Source organism: Lathamus discolor, chromosome Z (assembly GCF_037157495.1).
Source record: "Lathamus discolor isolate bLatDis1 chromosome Z, bLatDis1.hap1, whole genome shotgun sequence".
In the NCBI taxonomy this organism is placed as follows: Eukaryota; Metazoa; Chordata; class Aves; order Psittaciformes; family Psittacidae; genus Lathamus; species Lathamus discolor.
In genome coordinates, this window is record NC_088909.1 from 102,840,085 (window position 1) to 102,863,308 (window position 23,224).

Here is a 23,224-nt window from a genome sequence, read left to right on the forward strand (position 1 = left end):
CCCCAAAATGACTGTACTTGGATATTTGTGTCTCTAAAGCTAACATGGGGTGACTAAGATCTACTAGCAACCTTTAATTCCTGCTTTTTCTTGCCTATGCAATTGAGTCAACACATCCAAAGAGCCCCTTCCCGCTTTTGGGCTGGAATATCTCACCATTAGTTTTTGAGTTTATTTCATCAAGCAAACTGTTTAGTTTCTTCCAGTAAGATTCCATGTCAAGAGAAATTTCTGCTAAGATCCCATAATTCCTGCTCAGCTATCAATCACAATCTCCAAGTACCCTGAAAACAGCCATAAAAAAGCCCCACAACGCTACCCAACAAGCTAGATTTGTGTTGCTATCCTTGTGAATCCTTGAAGCTAGAAAGCCGTGAGCTAAGAGGAGGTAAGGTGAATACCTGTCCAGAAGATACTCTCCCTTACTGGAGTTGACTCTTAGCTTGTGTCTCTATTTACCTGTGGTCTTCCCACTTGTCAAAATGTGGAGAACCAGGCTCAGTAGTCCCCTAAACATTTATGATAGGAATGGCGATTTCATTGCTGAAGGTCCAACTAGCGGATATCCTGGAAACATTAGCTCTCAATGTCACCTAGAGCTTTGCGGGTCTGCTTATATTGTTACAAGCTTTCATGCGGTTAAAGCTCTGAAAAGCAGGAGGGCTCTGGAGAGAATGGAGCTAATAATGTCCCACTTGAATTTCCCAACTGCATCTTCACACCAAACTCTTTGCTTGAATTTCCCAACTGCATCTTCACACCAAACTCTTTGTCCTCCATTCATCTAGTGCATGAAAGTGCAGCAACCCAATGACTACTGGCGGAGAACGCTGTGTCGCCTCACATCAGGGTACAGAGCTTTTTCAATCAAAGGGAGAAATAGCCTAACCAGCCCCTCTGTGGGTGGGCAGGAGGAACTGTGGATGGGCAGGAGGAACTATGGATGGAGAAGGCACATGAAACAGTTGGAAGTACTGTCTGACATGCACCATAGCTAGCAAGGAATGAGGTAGTAGTCCTGGGGAGTGAGCTGTTCAGGAGGGGAAAGGGGAAGGCAGCATGGAAGGGAAGCATAGTGTGGAGACTGAGAGTGGCTTTAAAATCAAATGAAACTCCAGTGGGTATGAACTCTGGAAGTTTGAGAGACAGAGTCCCAGTTAGCTGCAAGTAACAGGAAAAGAAAAGCAATAGTTTTTCTGGTTGCACTTCTCAGGGAAGGTCTACAAAGAGATGGCAGAGGTAGAGAACCGGGAATTGCATATCCCAGTAGAGGGCACATGGATGGGGGAGACCCACTGTCCACCAGATGGAATGGGATCCAGAGCATCAGGGTCCCCATGCTGCCATACTGCCACAGGGGACCCGTTGCAGCAACACCTTCGTAGACAGCAGGATCCTACTGAGACACCGTGGATACGTCACCACATGGCTGCTGGCCGGCTGAGCCCTCCTATGGGTAAGCCACCAGCTAGGGAGCATCCCTAGCTGGTGGTTCACAGATGGCTCTTTCCATTCTCCAGCTGGTAGGGTTGAGCCAGCAGCAGGGCCAGAGATGTGTGAGCATGGTGCAGCTTTCACACCCAGCCTCTTAGCGTGGTCTATCAGCTGAGGCACAGGGTTAGCTCAGTCTGTCTGTATCTGCTGTGATGCTGACTGGGGTCCATGTCTACTTGCAGTCCACCGAGCAGCCATCGCCCCAGAAGACTAGGCTTTCAGCTGATGTTCAGCCCTTGTCCCATTGTGGTCTAATGGAAGCTGCAATCACAGCTCTGTATTCCCTTCAACCCCATGGCCTGTTTTTCATTTTGATTAGGTATAGAAATTCCCCTTCTGTACATGCTCCCACTGCTGACCCTGACAGCACTTCACTTACCCCTCCATCCCCCTCCATTTTGCTCCATACACTTTAGTCTTTTCTATACCCTCCCTACCTCCCCTTCCAAGGGGGGTACATTTTCCACCCCACCACCAGCAGCCTCAACACCTTGCTGCTGGTGAGATGCCAGTCCTTCACTTCTAAGCAGTGCATACAACTCTGAGCATGAGACAATTAGGAGAGAAAGAGGGAAGGGGGAAAGTATTGACAGGAGTAAATTGAGAGAAATCATAAAGCTTAAGCAGAAAGAAAGCAGTTTGAAAGGTAAAGTATTTAGAGAAAGCCCCTTCCTGGATGAATCTAATTGTTTTGTTATCTTTACCCACCAAAGCATTTACTTTGGTTTGTCGCCCGATCCACAAACACTTTCGAGGAGATGACATTACCGAAAGGCAGGAACATCTGCATCAGCTCAGCATCCCCAAACTCCTGGGGCAGATGGTAGATAAACAGGTTACAGCCCTCTGGTCCTGTCAAGAGAAAAAGAAGACACATGAATGAAGAGAAATAGGATATGAGAAAGTACATGGTGATTTATGTTATCCACTCTCTCTGATGGATAACGTGTCACCTCTAGGAAGCAGTGTGTAGGCTCCCAGAAGAATGGACAAAGCAGAAGACCAGCAGCTCAGAAAGTCACCCAGAGGCTATGCTAACTTCATTAACCTTCCCAGGACAGACACTAGGATAAAACCCAGAGACAGAGGAATGCAGCAGCACATGTGGCCATGGAAAGACAGAATGGAGGAGCAAGAACTAAAAGAATTCAGTAATACCATCCATAGTTTTCCTTTGCTCCTCACAATCTCATTTAACCCATAGAATTTTGGGTGACCCACACTAACCTTTGCCTCTTCTCAGTGTCTGCATGCAGAACTTTCTTTATCTTTGTCGTATCTGTGTGAGAACTGTGTAAACAAGTAGACAGATATGCACAAACCCACAGGCTTATTTTGTTCTGCAGAATTTTACATTCAACCCGTCAGCTTGACCCAGCCTGAAGATTCACCAAATCTGCACAGTTTGAGCATGCCTCCCATTATAAAGGGTCTCAAAGAGAGATTACAAATCTTAATCACTGGACAAGAGGACTTGCCTTTTTTGCCTCAATGCTGCAACGTATACTCTTACAGACTTCAGGGAGTGCATGAGAAAATATTCAAGCTAGAATATTCAGTTATGTTAAAATACAGACCTTCAGAAAATATTTGGTGAAAATCGTATTTTGGGGCAAAAAAAAGAGAAAACCTGGCTCTGATCAAATAACTAAGAATGAAGTTTTTCAGTGGGAGTTTTATTTTTAAGAAAGTTGTACTTGGGGAAAAGTCAAAAGCAATGGGAGCCTCCAAGTGTTTCTGTTGACAAAAATAAACATTTAAACCCCTTGCAGTGTCCACTAGCTGAAAACTTTATAGTTTGAGGAGGCAAGGATTGGTTTCTTTCATGGTCTAATTTTCAATGGTACTTACAGCTGCTGCCCAGCTCTGCACTGACCTGAACAGGTAACTCCATCTCTGCTTTGTTTGGGGGTTAAGATGAAGGGAATATGGTATGTGCTTATTGATGCAAGGATAATAGGGCAGAGGGAAGGAGGATTTCCTCCTTAAACCAGCCCTTGTGCCTACAACCCTGTGACCTGGCTCATCCAGCTTCCCCCCATTTACCTCTGGGACACAGTGTGGGGAAGGAAAAGGTTTTTTAATACTGTCGTTTTCTTCATCAGGGCACAATTACAGTGTCATAACACAGCAAATTACAACTTTGCCTTTCCTGTTAGGGAGAGGAGTTCGCCTAGATGCTCCCACCTTTTATTAGCCATTACTCATCCCCCCGCCTGGCAGGAGAAGTACAGCGAAGTCAGGATTCTGGCAGATGCCCATTTAAAGCTCATTAAAATTCCTGGGCCTCAGCGTGATTGAAGTCACAGGCTTTCCACATTTCCTTTTGGATTAATGGAAAATGAAGCCCTAATGAATATTTGCTAAGCACAATTTTCCCCACTAATTTGCTAAAAGGACTGTCACGAAGGAACAGCTGATCCTTTGCATCTTGTGCATTTCCTAGAGGTCATGAGGATGGTAACAGGGTTTCTTCCAAATGGGGGGGATAGTGGGATAATTAACTAATTAGGCACCCGGTCATCTGCTTAGCTAAATTACTTTTGAACCTCAGTGGCCCACAATCAGGCTCCCCTATTTCATGCCAAGTTTTTCCATCCTCCTCCTCCTCCTGTCCGCCTCTTCCTTAGCCTCCTCACAGAGCAACTATCCCTTCTCCAGTCCTTGCTGCAGTTTATTTCCACAAAATGTGGAGTTATTGGCATGGTAAACTAGATCTGAAACAGTCTGAAAGTGTTAGACAAACATCGACCCCCTTAGGTGTCTGTTAGAATTGACAAAATTCTGCCCAGGAGAAGACCACAGGCCAGAATAGCAGGCAAAAATTCATTCCTTCATCTGAACATGCCCCAGAGCACTTCTGCTGTGGGATTTGAGATGCACATTATAATAGAATGGGTAAAATCTTGGCTTTGTTGTAATTAGTGGCAAAATTCCCACCGACATCACCAGAGCCAGCAGTTTGCTCTGTAAAACTGGCAAATTCTTTCAAAAATACCAGCTGCATTTCCTGGGGTCTTGGATGTGTTGTGCATGAGTAGGGATTCTGCCTGTGTGTGCTGAGAACCACCTACTAAGGCATAAGGTAGACCAGGAAGCACACAATTTCATCTACACTAGGTTTAAATGTTGGTCTCAAGGAGAGAACAACCCTTAGTTCACCTTGAAATCAGCCTTGTTTCACAATCCTTGGAGACCGAGAGGAAGAGACCAGGGAAGATGTGGAAAAGCAGAGACCACCCTCAAAGCCCAGTTCAGCTCTGAAATGTGTCTGGGAAAGCCATACTGCGGCTTCCCATATAAACTCAGACATTCAAGGCCAAACTTGCTCTGTTGCCAGCTACAGAGGGTTTTCAGTAATTTTAAATGCTGAAAACTCCACTTGCTACTAAGAAAAAAACATGGGATAGTTTGATTTGTTTTACCATCCTCACATATGAAAATTCTGCCATTAGAATTTAACAGGCAATTTCTTGTTAAATCTATTCATCTATAACTTACCTACCATAGACTCCTTGATAAAGAATGCACAAAACAAGATCTGTCTGCCTCAGCTCTTCTATGTTGTGTTTTGGGTTTTTTTTTTTCCTAACTCAAGTTAATCTGGGCACTCTGTGGAAGACTATGTGCTTATGTGTATGCCAAACTCTTCATACATTCATATATATTTTTAAGAATTTAAAGGCACGAATTGTTCACCTCAGAATGTTGTGAAGAACTAACTTAGCTCTCAGTGTACATATGCAATGAGTTTTAAAGGACTCTGTTAGGGTCACTAAGGCAAGAGGAAGATCACAGCTGGTGTGGCAAAACCTTAGTGACAGAGTCCAACTATCTTGTTGGAGAGAAACGTATTGTTGAGTTCGAGGCCAGGTTGGATGGGGCTTTGAGCCACCTTCTCTAGTGAAAGGTGTCTCTGTTCATGGCATGGGGGTTGGAAGCAAATGATCCTTAAGGTCCCTTCCAACCCAAACCATTCTATAATGATTCTGTACTTCTCAGAGACTGGAATACTTGGCAGTTCTGTGCTGAATACAGTACTAAAATTATTTACACATACTTTGGTTTTCAGAAGGGATGTAAGTCAGCTCTAAACCTAACCCACATGACACATCATGAGAAGAGTATCAAGGACCATTTCTACTCTGACACCTACAACAGCTCTTGGTTTTATGGCCTTTACTTATAGATATTACTGTTCATTAATACATAAGAAGCACAGGTAGACTTGATTCAGACAAAAATGAAAGAAAAGGTTCAAGGAATATACAATATAACAAGGAATATATCAATAGTCTGTAAATTACAGGCAGACCATACTCTGTCTATGCTCTTCACCTTTCAGCTCCTTGTTAGTTTGTGGGGGGTGTATGGTGGACAGCCGCAAACCCAACCTATCACCGGCATGTCCACTGTCAACATGAGTAAACTCTATACACATACCTGTGCTGACATCAGCTATCTGTTACTGCATCCTCAAGACCAAGAATCAGTGTTATAAGGAAAGACTATGACTAGACTGGTCTTCCAACAGTAATAAAAAATGGGTTGTCCCATAAGGTTGCATGAAGTTGGTCTGTAGTCCTTCAGTCAGCTGCATACCTCACCTCTACAACAAATACTCAGAGGCTGGAATTTCATTGCCTGTTCTGCATCTGCTTGCTGTTCGGTCCCAGCATGTTTGAGCATAGAACTTATGGGAGTCGAAAGCCTGCAACACTTTATTTTAATATCTAAGTGTACTTAATAGTTTCAGAAGCTATGTCAAGATGAATAATACCATTCAGATTTAAAATTAGACCCAAGTTTTGTCTGGTTGATATGGCCCAAATCAAGACTTCATCTCTGTGGCTTTGATTGTCCTGAATCTGTTCCACCCTATGCGTCCCGTCAGCTGCTGGCAGCCTCGGTGCTTCTATGGAAGTAATGACTAGTCTCTATAGGAATGTTGCAGCAGCCAAGTGGCTCTGGGCTTGTTATCCAACCGGGATCTGGGAGCGGAGAATTAGCGTTGTTATTAACAATGTGATCATTGATGTTATTGTTGTGGTAGGGCTGGTTCATTAACGAATCAATGTTTGTGCACATCCTTGCAAACACAAAGTACTCTTCTCAGCACTGAGCATTATTATTATTAGAGTTCCCTCTTGCTGTGTTTTCCTGTTAAGGGTTGGAGATGCTTAAAAATCTCTGATAAAAAAGAGTGTAGTGCCTTAGAGATTCTCCCTTGAACAACCAGCAGAGAAAGCCACAACATCTAAACCCTGCAGGAAAATGGAGAATGCTGGGAATGGCGACCTGTATCGGACTGGTGGTTCATCTCGTATGTCTGGTCCCAACTATCCTCGGTACCAGCTGCTTACAGGAAGAACTGAGGAGTTATGAGACAGCTTGTCCACTGGGTGACACTCACTGTCAACCCACCGCAGCACACCATGCACTGGAACACAGGGGGCTTTGGGGAGTGGGTCTTCAAAGTGTTCACAGCACTCCTTTGCTTCTGATGGCTCCTGGTGCAATGCTGCGCTGAGCAATGATCTGCTCACCATTTTGTCCTGTGCTTAATCTAACTCCAGTAAGTAATAAAAAGCAAAGTCCTTCAGCATGGGGGAAACATCTCTGTAATGATATGTTAGGTCTGTGCATCTGTTCTCACAGCAGGGACATGTACTAGAGCTAATCAGGAGCTGGAAGTTGTGTTCCCCAGGAAATTCTGACATCGGAAAAAAATTAATTCCAAATTAGATCGAAATGCTGACATTTCTAATTTTCTTACAAAATGAGATTTTTCCCGCAAAGTAGTTCTAGTCCACTAGAATATTTTAGTTTGATGGTGTAATCCTGATTCATTTCATTCTGTTACACTACATTAAAATATTAGATGTCATTATGTATATGTAGTAACACGTATATCATAGAGTATATCTGAATTAGAGATCTACTGGAGGATAAAAGTTGAAATGTAATTATTTAAAATGAGGGTCTCTAAACTGAAGCACCTGACTTAAATGCCTCACTTAGGCAAGCAGGGTCCTCTTGTCCAAAGGGAGCAGTGATTCTCTGGAGGATGACTGGGACCACCTGAGCGGGTTGCCTTTGAGGATCCCACTGCTCCCCACTGCCTGTAAAGGGAACATTACATGTCATGGTTGCCCCCAAAAGTATTTATATGCAGTAGTGGGAGATTCACGTCTCCTTATATTTCATGTCTCCAGTGAAGCCATCCAGTCCTGCGGCCTAGATAACCCAGCTCCTTTTACAGTCAATGTAGAGAAATAGGTACTTTCACTACATGATTGTCCTTTCCAACCCTAACTATTCTATGATTCTATGATTCTATGATTCTATGATTCTATGATTCTATGATTCGTCTCCTCCTGATGTAGAGATTTTGCTGTAAAAGGGCTTATTGGTGTTTCCAGATTATCAAAGGGTGCTGAAAGGACCAGATCAGCTCCTCTAAATAGCATATCCTTGTTCTCTGAACAGCAGGTGTCTGAAATCATGTTACTGGTTTCCAACAAAAGGCCACCAGGGCTTTGTTCCTTGTTAAATTCTTTATTCTAATAAAATTGTTTTTTTGTCTACATTCTTGTCACTTCTCTTGAATAAAGACCCCCACTGGACATTACTGCCTATGCTGCTAGCAGGTCTTTCCATGGCCCATGCACATCAGCATGCTCCCCTTCTTGGGGACTGAGGATATCTCAGATACAATTGCCCATGAGGATGTTCCTGCAAAATACTGTTAGTGCCAATGATATTGTGTCACATATGGAAACAGCGAAAGGAGTCAGTGGGCCAAGGATTCAAAGAAGTTGAGTGTTTAATGGATACTCCTCTAGGTGTATGAGGAGCGGAAACCATGTGGAGAGGATGGTGTGTTGTGGCCAGAAAGGAGGACAGCCTGTTTACTCACCTTCTCTCTGTTGCTGTGGGATCATGGGAGGTGGCTGTGGGAAGGCTTGGCTAATCTGGCCATAAGCAGCAGGATAAGCAGCTATAGGGGAGAGAAAGGGAGAGAAGAAAAAGGAACAGATTTCAGTGCTGGGATGCAAGGAGCTTTCATTTTTCATTTCAAGGAGTGTATGATGGCTTTGAAACCGTCATATCGAGCTAGAGGTGGGCTTTTCCCTGCATTTTCTCTCTGCGAAGGGTAGCCTGCAGGAGAACTATGGTTGTGCTCCAGGAGGTGCCACATGGCCCTGAGCACCCACCCTCCCTTCAGTTTCATCAGAAATAACACTGGGGACAACCATACCATGTAAATAGGGGTCTCTGCTGAGTTCTTTCCCAGCAGAGTTGTGTAAGCATCCCAGATGGTACCACAAACACATTCATTCATGAGCTCAGTGTGTCGATGCCCATGCTGACAGCCACGCAGAGTGCATGCACACTTTTCTATGTCTAATCTCCCTCGCACCCTGGTTAGTTCATATGCTTATAAAAAGAGTTCACACATGTGTTTCCTCCTTTACTCAAACCTCCGTATACCCACATCGTATAAGCGCAGTTGCACATACGCTCTCAGACGTACATTTTCTTTCATGTCCACAGAGACTTCCTCTCTCCAACACAAACACGGTGGAAACAGTGTGCAGCAATTAAACAATTTTCCCCATCTCAGCTCCCCCACCAAGAAGACAAGGGGAGCCATTCACTACCACAGATGGTAGATGATGTGCCTTGCTGCTAAAAATACAGAGTACAGGTCGCCTGTGAGCCCAGAGAGGGGGGATAGGGGCCATGTGTGTGCAGAGGGGTTAATTAGCAGCTCAAAGGGTTGAGCGGCTTCCCATCTATCAAACCTCACAAGCAATAAATGACAATAACTAAAACACTGGCAAATGAAGCCCTACATGAAGAATTAAATTAAGTTTCCAGATACAGTGCTGACATGAGATAATAGCCATTCCTCAGTGGGAGACCACGATTGCTCCAGTTACCACAGGAAATAATGACTTTGGGGTGGCAGCTTCCTTGCAACGCTGGCTATGGACACCTCATGAGGGGAGGCTGAACACAGTGGGGTCATGGTCTGCACCAGGTCACTTTGGCTGGTGTCAGCCCATCAACTGCAAAGGATCTGCTCAGCAGACAGGGTGATGCGAGTGGAAGCTGACTTACTGTGAGCTGTGGAGAAAGCTGCTGAGAAGCAAAACGTATGTCTGCATAGCTCTTAAGTAAGCCTCAAACTACATAGCTGGGGTATGACTAATGTAGATGCACCCTGAAACATGGTTGTATGTGGAGATACCATGTCCTGCCAGGCACAGCAGCAGTGGCTTTGCAGGGTCTGGCTGCCCATCTCACCTACTCGCTGCAGTACGAAGGAGACCTGTTACAGAAAGTGGCCTCCAAACCAGTGGGCTGACTTGGCACTTGTGCAGTGTTCTAAGCAGACTGGACCTGGTCCTGCCAATGAAGCTGCACCAAGATACAGGTCGATGGAAGCCATCCCCTGAGGTAAAAGGGGAGGTTGACCCCACTGGGAGAGAAGACAATGGGCTTTATGTTTTCACAAGAAGTGCAAATTTAACCTGACAGTCTGTGGCCCCCAGCTTGCCCCTGTATCACCAAACACCTCCCTTTCCCCAGGCTCCTTGGGTGTGTTCAGAGATTAAAGGCTTTACAGAAGAGAAAAGTTTATTGAGAGAAAGTGTTAATACTAACGACCTGCGTACTGCTGCACTCCAGCGTAGGCTTGCTGCAAGGGGTCTGCTGCAGTGGGGCTTTGTGCTGTGGAGACACAAGAGAGAGAAGGAATCACCGGTTAAAACATGACAGGCATTGTCCTTTTCCCCTCCCTATCAGTATGTGATGTGAGACAGACAGACCCCGGGCTGAAGGTCCCAGAGTGGGAGCAGCTCACTCACCCGACAGACAGGACAGCACAGAGCCTCCCCATCATATCCAACAGGGCTCTGTCACCCAGCCACCAACCACCCTGTGACATTTGGAGCAGAGGACACACAAACCTCTCCCCTCCGTTCACAAGCTTAAATTACAGAGCCCACCTCTGATCATGTGCATTTTTGGCGTGGCAGTGATGAACCCCAAAGAGCCCTCATCTTAAGCCAGGACTGATGCTGTGCTAGGTGCTGTGCAAACTCAGATCTCAGTGACAGCTATAGTCACATGGAACTTTCAATCGGAGCACAAAACAAGAGGGGCATAGCAGGAGGAAGGAGAAGAGAACAAAGCAGTGGCTCCTGCCATCCCAACATCCCTTCGAAGGATGGTGTTGCTGTCAGGCAGCCCCCCATGAAAAAGGAAATGCTGCTTGGAGGGGAGGAGGATGCCACTTGTCTGCTCCAGGGAGGATGCTGTGAATTGCTGCATAAGGCATGAAGTCCCTTGCTGGCTTCAAAGTGCATTTTCTCTCTTTACAAATGTACATTCCTCCCCCTTAAAAACTGTTTATTTTTGAGAAACTTTGAAGTCTAGCTCAAATACAACCAAAGCTAGTTAAGATTTTTGTTTTCCTTTTCCCCTTTGGTTGATAGGGAGAGAAAGAGAGAAAGGTGTTGTATGAGCTCTTTCTTTATCTGCAGCAATAAAAAATTTAAAGCAAAGCTTGGCTGAACCTCCAGTCCAAATGTCACCTTGGCCCTAATATTTCACTTCTTGTTATGAGTTTAATTTGTATTTATTGGTGCTGCACGGCTCTACATTTATGTGTTCCCTCCAGCTTCTTACTTGGAGGATAATCCCTTAGGGAGTTACTACTTTCCCCCCCTCCACCCCACCTTTTTCCTTCCTGCTAGCACAGAGGTGTGGCTGGAGGGAAGGGATTGGAGGATGCAAAGGTGTGGGAATCATGGAAGGGAATCTGGTGCATTGATCTACCCAAGGAGAGACCCTGGCTGTATCCAGAAATGTGGGGGAGGTTGGCACGAGTGTTAAAAGACCCAGGGAACATGGATAAAGTTCTTTCTTACAGATGTAAATGCCAGCGTGAAGCTCATTTTCAAAGACCACCATTGATCATGATAGAAGCTTGTAAGGTCCTGCACTTTTCTCCCAAAATATGAGGAATTTTGGGAAGACCAAACTTTGAGGGGGAAAACCTAATTAGCTGGCTAAGGCTCAGAGGCTCCTGCTCGTTAGGGCATAACTGAATCGTAAGGTCTTTGAGGATGGGGAAGTCACAGGAAGAAATAGGTGGGGTTGCAATCTTAGGGAGCCTGTGGGACATCAGTGAAAGGCATAGTAGAGGTGCAAAGCTATATCTTTAAAGAGTAGATACTCCAGGAAACTGCAGGAAATTCTTAGAAAATGTAAAAAACCATTTCCACTTATTCCTGTCATCTTGAAACAACTAAATCCTGCTCTTTTTAACCTCTGCTCTAAACTGTTTTCCTCTAAAAAAAAAAAAAACCACTGAGCATATTGCTCCAGAAGAAAACTGAATGGCTATGAAAGGTTAAGTTATATACCAGTTCTTGCACCCTTTTGGGAGAATGGATCATAATATCTTGAACCCCCAAAGTGACCAAGTCCTTCCAAGGTAGAAGATATCTCCTGAGGAAGGTGAGGGGATATGAGGTAAAGGGAACAAGTCTTTTCAAGACTATGTTTTTTTTCAGTCTGCAGTAAAGGAGATGATCTGCTGTATCTGCCCTGAAAGCAACTGCCTTTCCTTGGTTGCACTCTATAGAGCTAGCAGAAGAAACTGTCTCTGCTGCTTGGGAGATACACTCACAGCATTTCTCCCCTTTCCAGCTGTGGCTGGATCAAGCATGCTCATTCTCTGCCTGATATGCTAATGATTAGCAGCGATTGCCTCTTTGTTGATATGGATAGTCACTGAGCAGTACCTGTCAGACTGTGGTCCTTTCCCTTACTCCCTGCCTTAGCGGGGCATATGTAGGAACTGTTCAGTCTCTCAGCCATAGCTGAGTCTACGTCCTTAATAGGGCTGCTGGGCTCATGACCGAGCTCCTTGCCTTACCCCATCTATTTATATCTCACCTGCCTTTGGAGCTATACTCTGTCCATCATAACTAAGCCATTCTGCTTAGGAAATATACACTGAAAATCACCTTTAAAATTAAATATTAAAACTGGACAAATGCTTTATTTAAAGGGTTTACGACAGCAAGGCTTTAAATGCAGCCTTCTTACTCTCCCACACAAAGCTTTTAGATTTCATTATTTTCCTGCATCTTAGGAACTTGTCAGCAAGGGTAGTATCTAACTGGATGTTTCCTTCTCAGGAAGCTGCCTTGTACCCTAGACCATGTAGGAAATTTCTTCCTGGCTCACAGCACGCGCATGAATTTTCCCTGGCTTTAACCAGCTTTGCTCCAAGCTGGGAATCACTTGCTCATAGGTGAAGAACATCAAGGTGGCTGGTCTAACACAGAAGACCCTAGCACTGACACAATTGTTCCTTGGTGCTTGTGAAAAGGAGCAAATAGAAAGCATCCCAGGGCTGTAGGAACAGACAGCACAGGGAGACAGCAACCCTGGTCTGGGGCTCTGTGTTTTACTTGTAGTCTCATACCCTACCTTGGCTGTTTAGGAACAGAAGTTGTGGTGAGTCACCACCTGCAGGAATTTAACTTGGCAGCTCTTAAAAACAGAAGTGATGACTTGTTCTCACTGAAGAACTTGCCTTCCTTAGCTTGAGGAGTGCATTTACTCAGCCAGTGAAGATGTGGTTTCAGTACAGTAGATGTGACCAACAGATGCTGACCAACACAGCCTGTGAAGGTGCAGGGACACAGACTTCAGTGCCAGCTGGGTACCCCGGCATGAAGCCAAGGTAGCTTGGGCAGCCGTGAGCATATCTTCATGCTGCTGCTCACTCTGCCAGATGAATTAAACCTAGTGAAGGGCATAACTGCCTGCGCTCCCAGCTGTAGTGTGGATGAAGCCAACGGCTGGTATTGATCCAGAAATCTCAAGACACAGATTAAAGGTTTGAGGAAGTTGTGGCCATGCTGTGTTCAGCAAAGTGACAGTCCTCCTACATACTAATGACCCATAAGAAGTTCAGCAAGGGCTCAGATGTATGAGGGACTCATGATCCAGAGCCAAACTGCCCCAGGGATTATGTGTGGCTGCAGGATGGAGCAGACCGTGTGCTAAAATTCAAAGTGATGGGTAGACATGAATCATTTCTGTGTTTCCACACAAGGACATGACGAGGGAAGGTGGCTTTATTCCTCCATATGATACATATAACCTAATAGGGTTTGCACCCCTGTGGCCTTCACACAGATCATGCTTTAGTAAGGTAGGAGTTACCCTTCTTCAGCTACCCTTCCTCCCCATCCAGCTGGCCAGTCTTCTGTACTGCAAGTATTAGTTGAACATGGGCATGTGGGGCTGGGAACGGACCCCAGCTCCTCTGCATGCTGTCTGTGCCAGGGTGTAAGCCCACTGTGACCCAGATGTAAATAGCTGAGTACGGGCTGGTACCATCTATAGGCATACAGAAGACACCAGATGAGGGACATGGATATCGTAAAGCACATTAAATGTGTTTTTGGACCAAAACTAACATGTATCTAGTTTTACCATCATCAAAAGACCATGGATATGCTGGTGATAATCTGCGCAAATATGCCTATAGGTTGACATTTGAAATAGCTTTCCTTGTGGTCAGACTCATGAAGATCTTATGTCCAACATACAGGCATTTAAGAGATTAAATATGATATAAGATGTGCACTGAGGATCAGCTGGTGAAGTGAAAGAAGGAGAAAGGCTGCTCAGTGGCCAAAGGACAGCTATCAATCACATCAGTCCTGCCGAAGTTAATGTAGCCTTGCTGCTTTGCAAAAGCTAAGGATCTGGCCTTGCCAGGGCAAACTAAAGGTGTACTGTGAAAACAGATGCTAATAGTAACTTCATTTGGCAGCTCAGGGCAAGAGCTTTATCCCTGGACATCACGTTTATATTAATTTGATCATTTCCATATCTCCATGGGAAAAATCCTGCTCAGATACAATTGTCTCTTTGCAAGACGATTCTGGCCAAGATGCCACAAGGTGACCATGGCAAGATAACCTTCCATAAACCTGGAGACATAAAACAAGCCAATGACCTACTATACGGCCATAAATATAAATTTAACGAAGGCAGCACTTATTCATTAGGCAGAAGTCAAGAAATGACTCCCTAGTCCTTCAAAGAAAGTAGATCCGTTAATGTCACTTTCCAAATCCTCTGCCTGATGCCAAAACCCAAGGATGATTTCCCAAGTCAGCATGAAATACCAGTGCTTTAAAATTAACACCAGGAAGCTTTCCTACTACTGATATATCTCAAGATTGAAATCAAACTTTTAAAAGGGGCATTCAGCTAGTGTTAGACCTGACATTTAACTTTTGTCAGAGAATGAAAGGATGGAGGTAGCAGAATGAAGCACGTTGTTAAAAATAAATAAAATCAGTTTAAGTGATGTTCTATAAAGAATCCCTCCTGAGATGCCTGTAACCCAGCTACAGTGTCTGGCCAGAACAAGCTGTTATATGGGTGCTCAGGTGATAATGGCAGTAGGCGATAGAGGGCTGTTATGGGCAGGGGTGTAAATCAGGAGAAGCTGCACTGAAGCCAGCGGTAGAGGTGAGGTAAAAGGATGATGATTGCTGTCCAAGCCATCAAAAAGCGGCCTTGCATCCACCTCAGTGGGGTATGAGATAGTGTCAGGATATGAGAAAGCCAAAGAATCAGAGAGGCCCAGTGCTTCTGAGAGACAAAAGCAGTGTCTGGCACATTTTCAGCCCCTAAGATCGTTGGGTCTTCCTTCACTTTGGTGGAAGGAAGCAACAAACCTTACACCTACATGACACCCTCTTTGGTCCTTGCTTCTGATTGCCTATGCGGTTCCCAACAGACATGTTTTATTCCATCAATATCATTCTATTTTGTAGCGCTGCTTGCTGCACTGGTCTACAAACACGTTAACACCCAGATCCACAACTTTGTTCTCTGCCCCATTTATTCTTTCCTCTCACTGCCCTGGAGGTATTTTACACTTCTCCCAGGAGCAGCAGCTTGAACACTATCACCTCTGGGAGGGTGGATGAGGTGGAGGGTGGTCAGAGGCCAGGCTGTTCAGTCAGTGGTGAGGAGAATAAAAAAATGATAGGAAAGAAAATCTATGTGAAGGCCAGGGTTAAAATAAATAAATAACTAACTGAGTGGGAGGGGTCTATTCACCTTCTCCTTAAATCCAATTTAAATCACTTTCTACAGCCCTAATCTATATCCATAATTACATCATTTCGTACAACAAGCTTGAGAGAGGTCTTAAGAAATTTATGTAGATTAAAATTCATGGGTGCCATAGTACAGATTCCATATTATTAAGATTGATTAGGACAGCTGATGCTGTGATTAAAGAAGCCAGCGTTTACTGTTGTAATTAATTAGGTATTCAGACACAACAATAACTGCAATAACAGAAAGAATGTGCTGATCTGGCAGAAAACAGAGGCTGATCCTGTGTTTTATAGTCTTGTTTCGCCATTTAGAGGCTGGACACCACTCAGTCAAAGACATGTTGTCCCACACTTTCTTTTCCCTTACCTCAAAGGAACAAGAAATCCAGGGCATTCTACTCCATCCTGTTAGCTGGAAAAACCCTTTTAGTAGCATCCAAGGTATTGTAGTTGCTTGTTTGGGACAACATATGGGCCTACTATGGAATTCATACAGTCCATTCCTGGAAATCAGGATTATGTTTATTATTTTCTTAATAGTCCCACCTCCAAGCCACATCCTTAATAAAACCCCTGCTGAGACGGATGCTTCGCAAAAACATGACAGGGGTTGTGTCTTTCAGTGAAGGGATTCCAGTGGGCAAAGAAAGAGACGGAATACTCAGAGATGCAGACTGGCAGAGGTGGCTGGCCAAGGTGACAAACTAATTCAGTGTCAGAGCCAGGACCATGACCATAAAGACATAAGTCAGGGTCAGGTTTTAAAAGCTATTAAGGCACTCTAACACCATATTGTTGGGGAGCTCAGTTTAAGTCACCTTTAAAAATAAAGCTCAAGGTCTTAACTCACTTAGATGCTTCTGAAAACATCAGCACAGAGCCTGATTTGTGTTTACACCTTCTTCCAGATCGGAGGAGAAAACACTTTGGCTCTGGAAAGGCTCACACAACTGCCTTAAACAACCCCATTCATTATGGCTGCAGCATGATCGTTGGAAGTACATGGCATCATTAAAGTGGCTTAGACTACAGTTGAAGATGGCAACTTGCTATTATGCTTTTAATGAGTGCATTCCTTCACTTATTTATTTTACCAGTACATTGTGGTTTATGGCATGTGGCAGATTGCTGCAAATAGGTCAAATAAATGCTTCCCGGTCATAATGATGTTTCAGGTGCTCACTGTTGCAGTTTTGGAATTGCTGATACAAAATATGAATTGGAAAGCTCCCACACAGAGATTTAGGGCAGACAAACACAACACAGCCAAAGATTTCCAGTAGTAACTTAGTCTCAGGACCACTCTAAGTCTTCTACAGGAGCAGGCAAGCCAATCTTTTTCTGATCTCCCGTTTCATCTTTTCTTTAAACTCTTCTTGTCTGACATAGAATCATAGAATGGTTTGGGTTGGAAAGGCCCTTAAGATCATCCAGTTCCAACCCCCTGCCATTGGAAGGGACACCTTGCACTAGACCACGTTGCCCAAGGCTTTGTCCAGCCAGGCCTTGAACACTTCCAGGGATGGGGCAGCCGCAGCTTCTCTGGGCAACCTGTACCAGGCACCTTACCACCCTCACAAGGAAGAACTTCTGCCTAATGATTAATCTAAATCCCTCTCTGTGAGTTTAAAGCCATTCTTCCTTGTCCTGTTGCTACATTTCCCCTTCTCTTCCTGCACAAGTGAAGATCTGATCTTGCCGAGTGCCCCCGGATGGTGCCTGTCTTGATCAGGACTGATCCTGGGACGGACTGGTCCAGAGCAGCACCCTGCCCATCAGCAGCACTGCTAGCCAATTGAAAAGCTAATAGGTAAGCCTGTCATATTAGCCTACCGGCAACTCCTCCCCTACGAAATAAGCTTGTGTAATGATAATAATTACAGACGGAGTTTGAATCCTGACTCTGCTGGCAATGGGTGAAGTTGGTTGCTGCCTGATAGCAATTTGTTGAGCCAAGGAAAATGAATTGATGGTCTCGGTTCAGTTCCTAAGACATGAGTTTCTACAGCACAGGAATTCACCCGTGGGGGACACCTTCACTGCCAATCTCAGCAGTGGCCCGTAAATATGTGGGCATAAACGCTTGGCTGCCCATTCGTACTGACAGCTAGTCCTCACCTGAGAGGGCTGAACCCCAAGTAGGGCATGGAGTGGAGCTGGCTGTCTTGCTAGCCCAGATGTACCCACAGTGTAACCAAAGAGGAGTAGGGGAACCTCTGCTGTCTCTGTAGAGAGGACAGACAGAGCTAGTCCTGGCAGTGGTGGGCAACCACTGTGTGCCTGTGAACAGTAAAAGAGATGACACGTTTTTAATGTATTATGAGCAACTGAGGGAACTGCTTTTGTTTTCCTCAGCAAAAGCACTGAAGCACTCAGCATCCTGGACAGCATTCCCTGTCTGAGCCTTCACAAAGCTGTCATACTACTGGTCCATCCATGGCTTGGGTCAATCTGGACATCCCTTGGCCCAGGAGGAATAATTTTGTATGGGAGCTGTTGGATGCTATGGGCACATCAACAGACAGAAGACCACAAAGCAGTGCTCACACTTTTCTGAGGAGCCTGCTTTGTACCTCCTTCCAATTCCCACTTTTCACTGCTCCTTTGACAGCCAATCCCTCCTCTCTCTTGCTTGCTGCCCTTTGGTCTCTTCATTGTTTTTCATTTCTCCCTCCCCTTCCCTTTCAAAGGAGGCTTTATTTTTGCAGCGAGCATTTCATCCAGTCTCTCACAATGCAATCCAGTAGGGCAGAACCTGTTACTGGAGAGCAGAGTGCTGATGGTGCGAGACACAGCACAAACCAGTGCAGATGGTCTCCACTGTTATTGTATATCACACACTGTTACAAGAGAGGCACTGGGCAATGGGTGGGTAAGAATCTTTGGCAGAAAAACACAATCCCTGTTACTATGGCTAATGTGGAAATGGCAAGCACTCTTGCGCTGCTGCAAAGTGACTCACAAGATCATGGCACAACAGATTATGCTTTTTTGTCCCAACTATATGTTGTGACACATTGCCATGTTCAATAGCTCTGCAAGCGGAAAGACTAAAGGGTTGGCGTTAATACACAAAAAGGTCAGCTCTCCAAAGGGGCTTAGACTAGTGGAAGGTGAAATATCTACTCCCTTCTGTTCATGCCAAAAGTTGCACTATGAGGCATTATATACTGGCTGAGCTTGGAGAAGGTGAGATCATGGCTTGCTAAGAGTATGCCTGCAAGGAATGTCTTTCTAATGCTACTGCATGGACCCATAACCTCACCAGAGAAAACAGAAAACAACACAGAAAAATCTGATTCCTGTATGGACAGGGGCTGTGATCAGAGACTTAGTGAGTGGGGACTTTCAGCCTACTCTTGCCTTTGCCTCAAAGCCATGGATGGTTCAGCAATCAAATGCTACCATGTGTGCCCCTGCTCCAAACAAAGGGAACCTTAAAAAAAGAGCTCAGGGGAAGACAGGGGAAAAAAAAAAAAAAAAAAGTAATGAAACTACAGAGTAAATACAATTACATGATATGGACCTGTTTTTACAGTGCAAAGACTGTGCAGTTCTGGAGTCCTTTAGATGCAGCACCAAAAATATTATAGCTAGACACAAAGGTGGATGTGTAGACAAACTGCACAATTAATAGGATTTATTTGGGTCTGAATTATGTGTATGTCATTCCTCTATAGATTTTGATAGTTCTGTTTTTGCTATTTTCAGGCAGCAAAGAACATTCTGTTACAGCATAGAATGGTGTGAGCCCACATTTGAGATTTTTGTGGAGTATGAAAGAGTATCTGAGAACAAAATTCAGGCTTTAAACAATATATGGCAAGCCACAATCATAGCAAGACTATGGTTATGTACATAATACTGCAACGCTCTTAGCCACTTTCAAAATGAGAAATATACCATAAAATAAAGTTGTTTGGAAGATGCTGACTTTGGATGGGGACTGGCATGGTCTTTTGTTCTTTATAATGTTAGTGCCATTGCATACTGAGCTTTAATATTTTATTCTACCCTTGCATTTGGAAGCACCCACAAGCAGAATCACAGGGCAGTGCCAGTAACAAAAGCTACAGAGGAAAGTGTGAAAAATCCCGTAATGAACAATGATGGAATAAGCTGCCCAGTGATGAAAATTTCTTTCTAGCCCCAAGCAATTAGTGGCTGTCTTATATCATAAAGCATAAAGGTTTGTGTCCTTCCTACATTTTTATCCAGTCTAATATGGCTGTGGATGCTCTCATTACCCATGTAAATGTCTAATTTTTTAAAATGCTGCTAAGCTCCAGGCCTCAATAAAGCTTGTAGCAAGGAGTAACGTTTGGGAGAGTGCATAAGTGATCATGAGAAGGAAGTAAGATGGAGCAAACACATGATGCTCATGAGCTACACCCAGACTGCTACAAAGGCGCTTGCTTTCAGGGTTTCATTGCTAGTGTGGACTGGCAGAAGTAAACTGAAAGGTGAGGGAGAGAGCTTACCACTGTTCCTTTTACACCTCTGCTATAACTTCAGTTGTCATTAACTTATAGGGAAGCTGAGCACCGAGAAAGACCAATATGTTGCTGAAGACACACTGGGATAAATTGAAACTCTACACAAAGCAGACTGTTTGGATGTCAGCTTCACTGGTAGAAAGGGACCTCTCTGCCTGCAGCAAAGTGGAGCAAGACTGATTGTCACCTTTCAGTGTGTTGAGCTGCTTGTATTTGTGCAGGGATGTACTGTGAAATGCTGGCTGAGCAAGTCCCTCCACAACTCAGAGAGAATCAGACTAAGGCCATTGACTTTTATATAGCCATGGATGAAATACCTAACTGAAAGCTTGCTTTAATTATAGGGGGTAGTTTGAGATAGTAGCAAAAGCTCAAGTTGTTAAGATTCATCTAGAATTACCATCTTTTCTCTGATACCTTCAGTAATGGATCATGCAAGATTACCTAAAAAGAGCTAGATAAACCAGGAAAAAGCCAGAAATGGATGAATAAACAGAGAGACGATAGACTGGCAAACAGACAGATTAATAGTTGAACAGATTGTTGTAGAACCTTAGAGACAGGCTACCATGGTTGAGCTCAGAGAGCATAAGGGCTCTAATATGTTCTAATGCCTCCATAAGCCTCCAAGAGCTCCCCATCCCTCTAAGCTACTACAAACATGTATATACATGCCTAACTTTTAGCAAAGTAAGGCCCTTGATTTTAATTCTGCTTAAAGCTGAACTCATGGCTGAATGTCTACAAAGTGTATGTGGGCAGGATGGTAATTATTGTACAGTACTCTTGGTATATCTGGACTTCGTTGCATTCACAGGGTGGCTTTCTTTTCATTGACAATGAGCTGTAACTAGACTGTAACTTTTGTATTTCTATGTTATGTGGTATTTTTCCTTGCAGCTCACAAAGTCCCCTGTGATATCGAATCTTCTGAGTTTTCAGGACTGGTGAGATTGAAAGAATTCTTTTTCTTAGGGGTTTTGTGGGCTTTTTGGCTCAAGAATTTGAGTCAGTATTTGATTTCCTAACAAATTAGATCAATCTATGTGTCCCTCAGAATAAAACACTCTTTTGCCAGCTGGTGGGTAGGATAAACTAGTTACATTTACTTAAATTTTTACTGTTATAATTGTTATCATTATTATGTGTACAGCGATAGCGAGGAATGTCTTCCTAGCAGAAGTACAGCTTGGAGTAAATGGCTACCTCAAATACTGAGGATGCTGAAAAAATGTAGTTGTTCATTAAGGTCTTGTAGACTACTGAGGTCTTCGTTATTACAGCATCACAGTGTCCATATTATAAGTATGGGTATAGAAGCAGGTATGTATCCTTTAATGTCCCTCATTCATTTCTGACTGCCAGGGCTTGCAAAATCACTCCTTCAGTGCTGCCATCTCTTGAGCTAGTTGCAGTCTGTATCCCAGGAGCAGTTCTGTGGTGGTGTCACAAAGAGGTGAAACTGAGCCCATTCTGTGGCTTCAGTCTCCAGGCCAGGTAAGGCAATAGGGTTTGGATGCAGTGAGCATTTCGGAGACCAACACGTGCTACTTGCACACATAGTCTGAGGCATGGAGCAGTTTTGGTCAGCAGTCATGTGGACTCCCTGGAGTCAACCTCTCAGAGCCATCCAGCTGCAAAGGGAATCCCAGTAGGAGATACTGATGGTGGGTGCTAGGAGATGCAAACAGGCTTAGCACAGCTCTTTCAAGGTGAGTCAGGAACAAGACCTTTGGGAATGTTGCTGGGAGATCTGTCAGTATGAACTGGTCAGGCCTCAGACTGAATTTTAGCTAAAGCAAAACATGCTGGGTGTCCTGATTGTATTCAGGCAAGTCATCCAACAGATGAGAGCTCGATTCTTCAGCATGAAATTTTTCCACCTACAACATGCCCTTGATGCTTCTCATCCAGACTTAAGTGTATAACAACTGCAGCTGGGTAAGATCTAACTACACCAACGGTAAAGTAAGCCGCAGTGGTGTGGGGTATAATCCTTCTGAGGTGGATCATGCTAGATCAAGCTTGTGGATTGGACAATCTCCCTAAGACTGACAGAGCAGGCTGTGGGCACAACACTGGTCTGACTTACCTGGGTAAGGGTGAATGCCATTAGCAAACACGGCTTCGGCGGCGGGTTGCCCATTAGCCTGCGGCGGGAGGCCAGTGAAACCATTCACCCCAATTGGAGATGGGATGCTAGGCACAGCTGGTGCAGTTATGCCAGGAGGCGTGCTTCCACCTGCAAGCGGGGAGGACACAAAATCAGAGCTTGTGAATACTGGAAGCAAGAACTGCATAGAGAAAATACACAGAAACCTTCTGATAATAAATGAAAGATCTCCCAAGCTGTTGTGCAAAGAAAGGGACTTCTTGCCAATTGTTTCTCTGTTTGGAAAGCACTTAAGAAAGGCTTGCAAAACTTTCTTCAACAGAAGGAAGGTTTTGCTTGGTGATCAGTCTCTCTAGGCTAGATCCACAGCTAACATCAAGCAATAAAAAAGTATAGAAACATGACCCTTCCTCCTCAACTTTCTCCCTAGAGTATTACCTGTTTAAATTGTTAAATAAGCAGATGTTTCTTTCCTGGATATCATTTAACACCAGAACCAAATGCTCAGTCCCACCTTTCTACAACAATCCCTCTCAGTTTCTCTTTGGAGATCTCAGCTTTGTGGGTGTACTGATTTCCAGGACTACTCTGTCTGCATTCCCTCATGAATGTGCATTTTATGCACAAACTCATTCTGAACTTTCTCAGCACCAGGGATTTAAAAGGTTTGGCAAGTTGACTTGTAGCCTAAAGGCAGCCAGTGATACATTAGTTTTTGTCAATGTTTGGCCATAACTTGACTTTTGTAGAGTTTTGCAGAGATCTCCCACTCAACAGGGGCAAAATTTGGGCTAGATTTCTTTCTTTCATGGAATACTCCTCCTCTCCCTCTTCCCAGGCACATCCTGTGGGGGACTGCAATGCTGCTATTCAGAAGAAAAATGTAGTCTTTGTGTTTTGGGCAGGATCCTGTCACCCACTGGTAGAGAATTTTTGCATTTCTG

General features: G+C 44.3%; 1 protein-coding gene across 37 annotated transcripts in view; it reads right to left on the bottom strand.

Annotated features, from left to right (window-relative positions):
* The window catches only part of CELF4 (CUGBP Elav-like family member 4), a 686,780-nt gene that overhangs the window by 19,779 nt on the left and 643,777 nt on the right, over window positions 1-23,224 (bottom strand). For 6 of the 37 annotated variants that reach the window (XM_065663948.1, XM_065663946.1, XM_065663947.1 and 3 more), the window contains 4 exons: window positions 22,260-22,409; window positions 10,171-10,233; window positions 9,904-9,909; window positions 8,414-8,494 (listed from right to left, as the gene is read on the bottom strand). In XM_065663948.1, the coding sequence (XP_065520020.1) occupies window positions 8,414-8,494; window positions 9,904-9,909; window positions 10,171-10,233; window positions 22,260-22,409 (300 nt within the window). Of the gene's footprint in view, window positions 1-2,202; window positions 2,347-8,413; window positions 8,495-9,321; window positions 9,327-9,903; window positions 9,910-10,167; window positions 10,234-22,259; window positions 22,410-23,224 lie in introns of all 37 variants that reach the window. The other 31 variants (XM_065663963.1, XM_065663960.1, XM_065663961.1 and 28 more) reach the window with 10 other exon arrangements.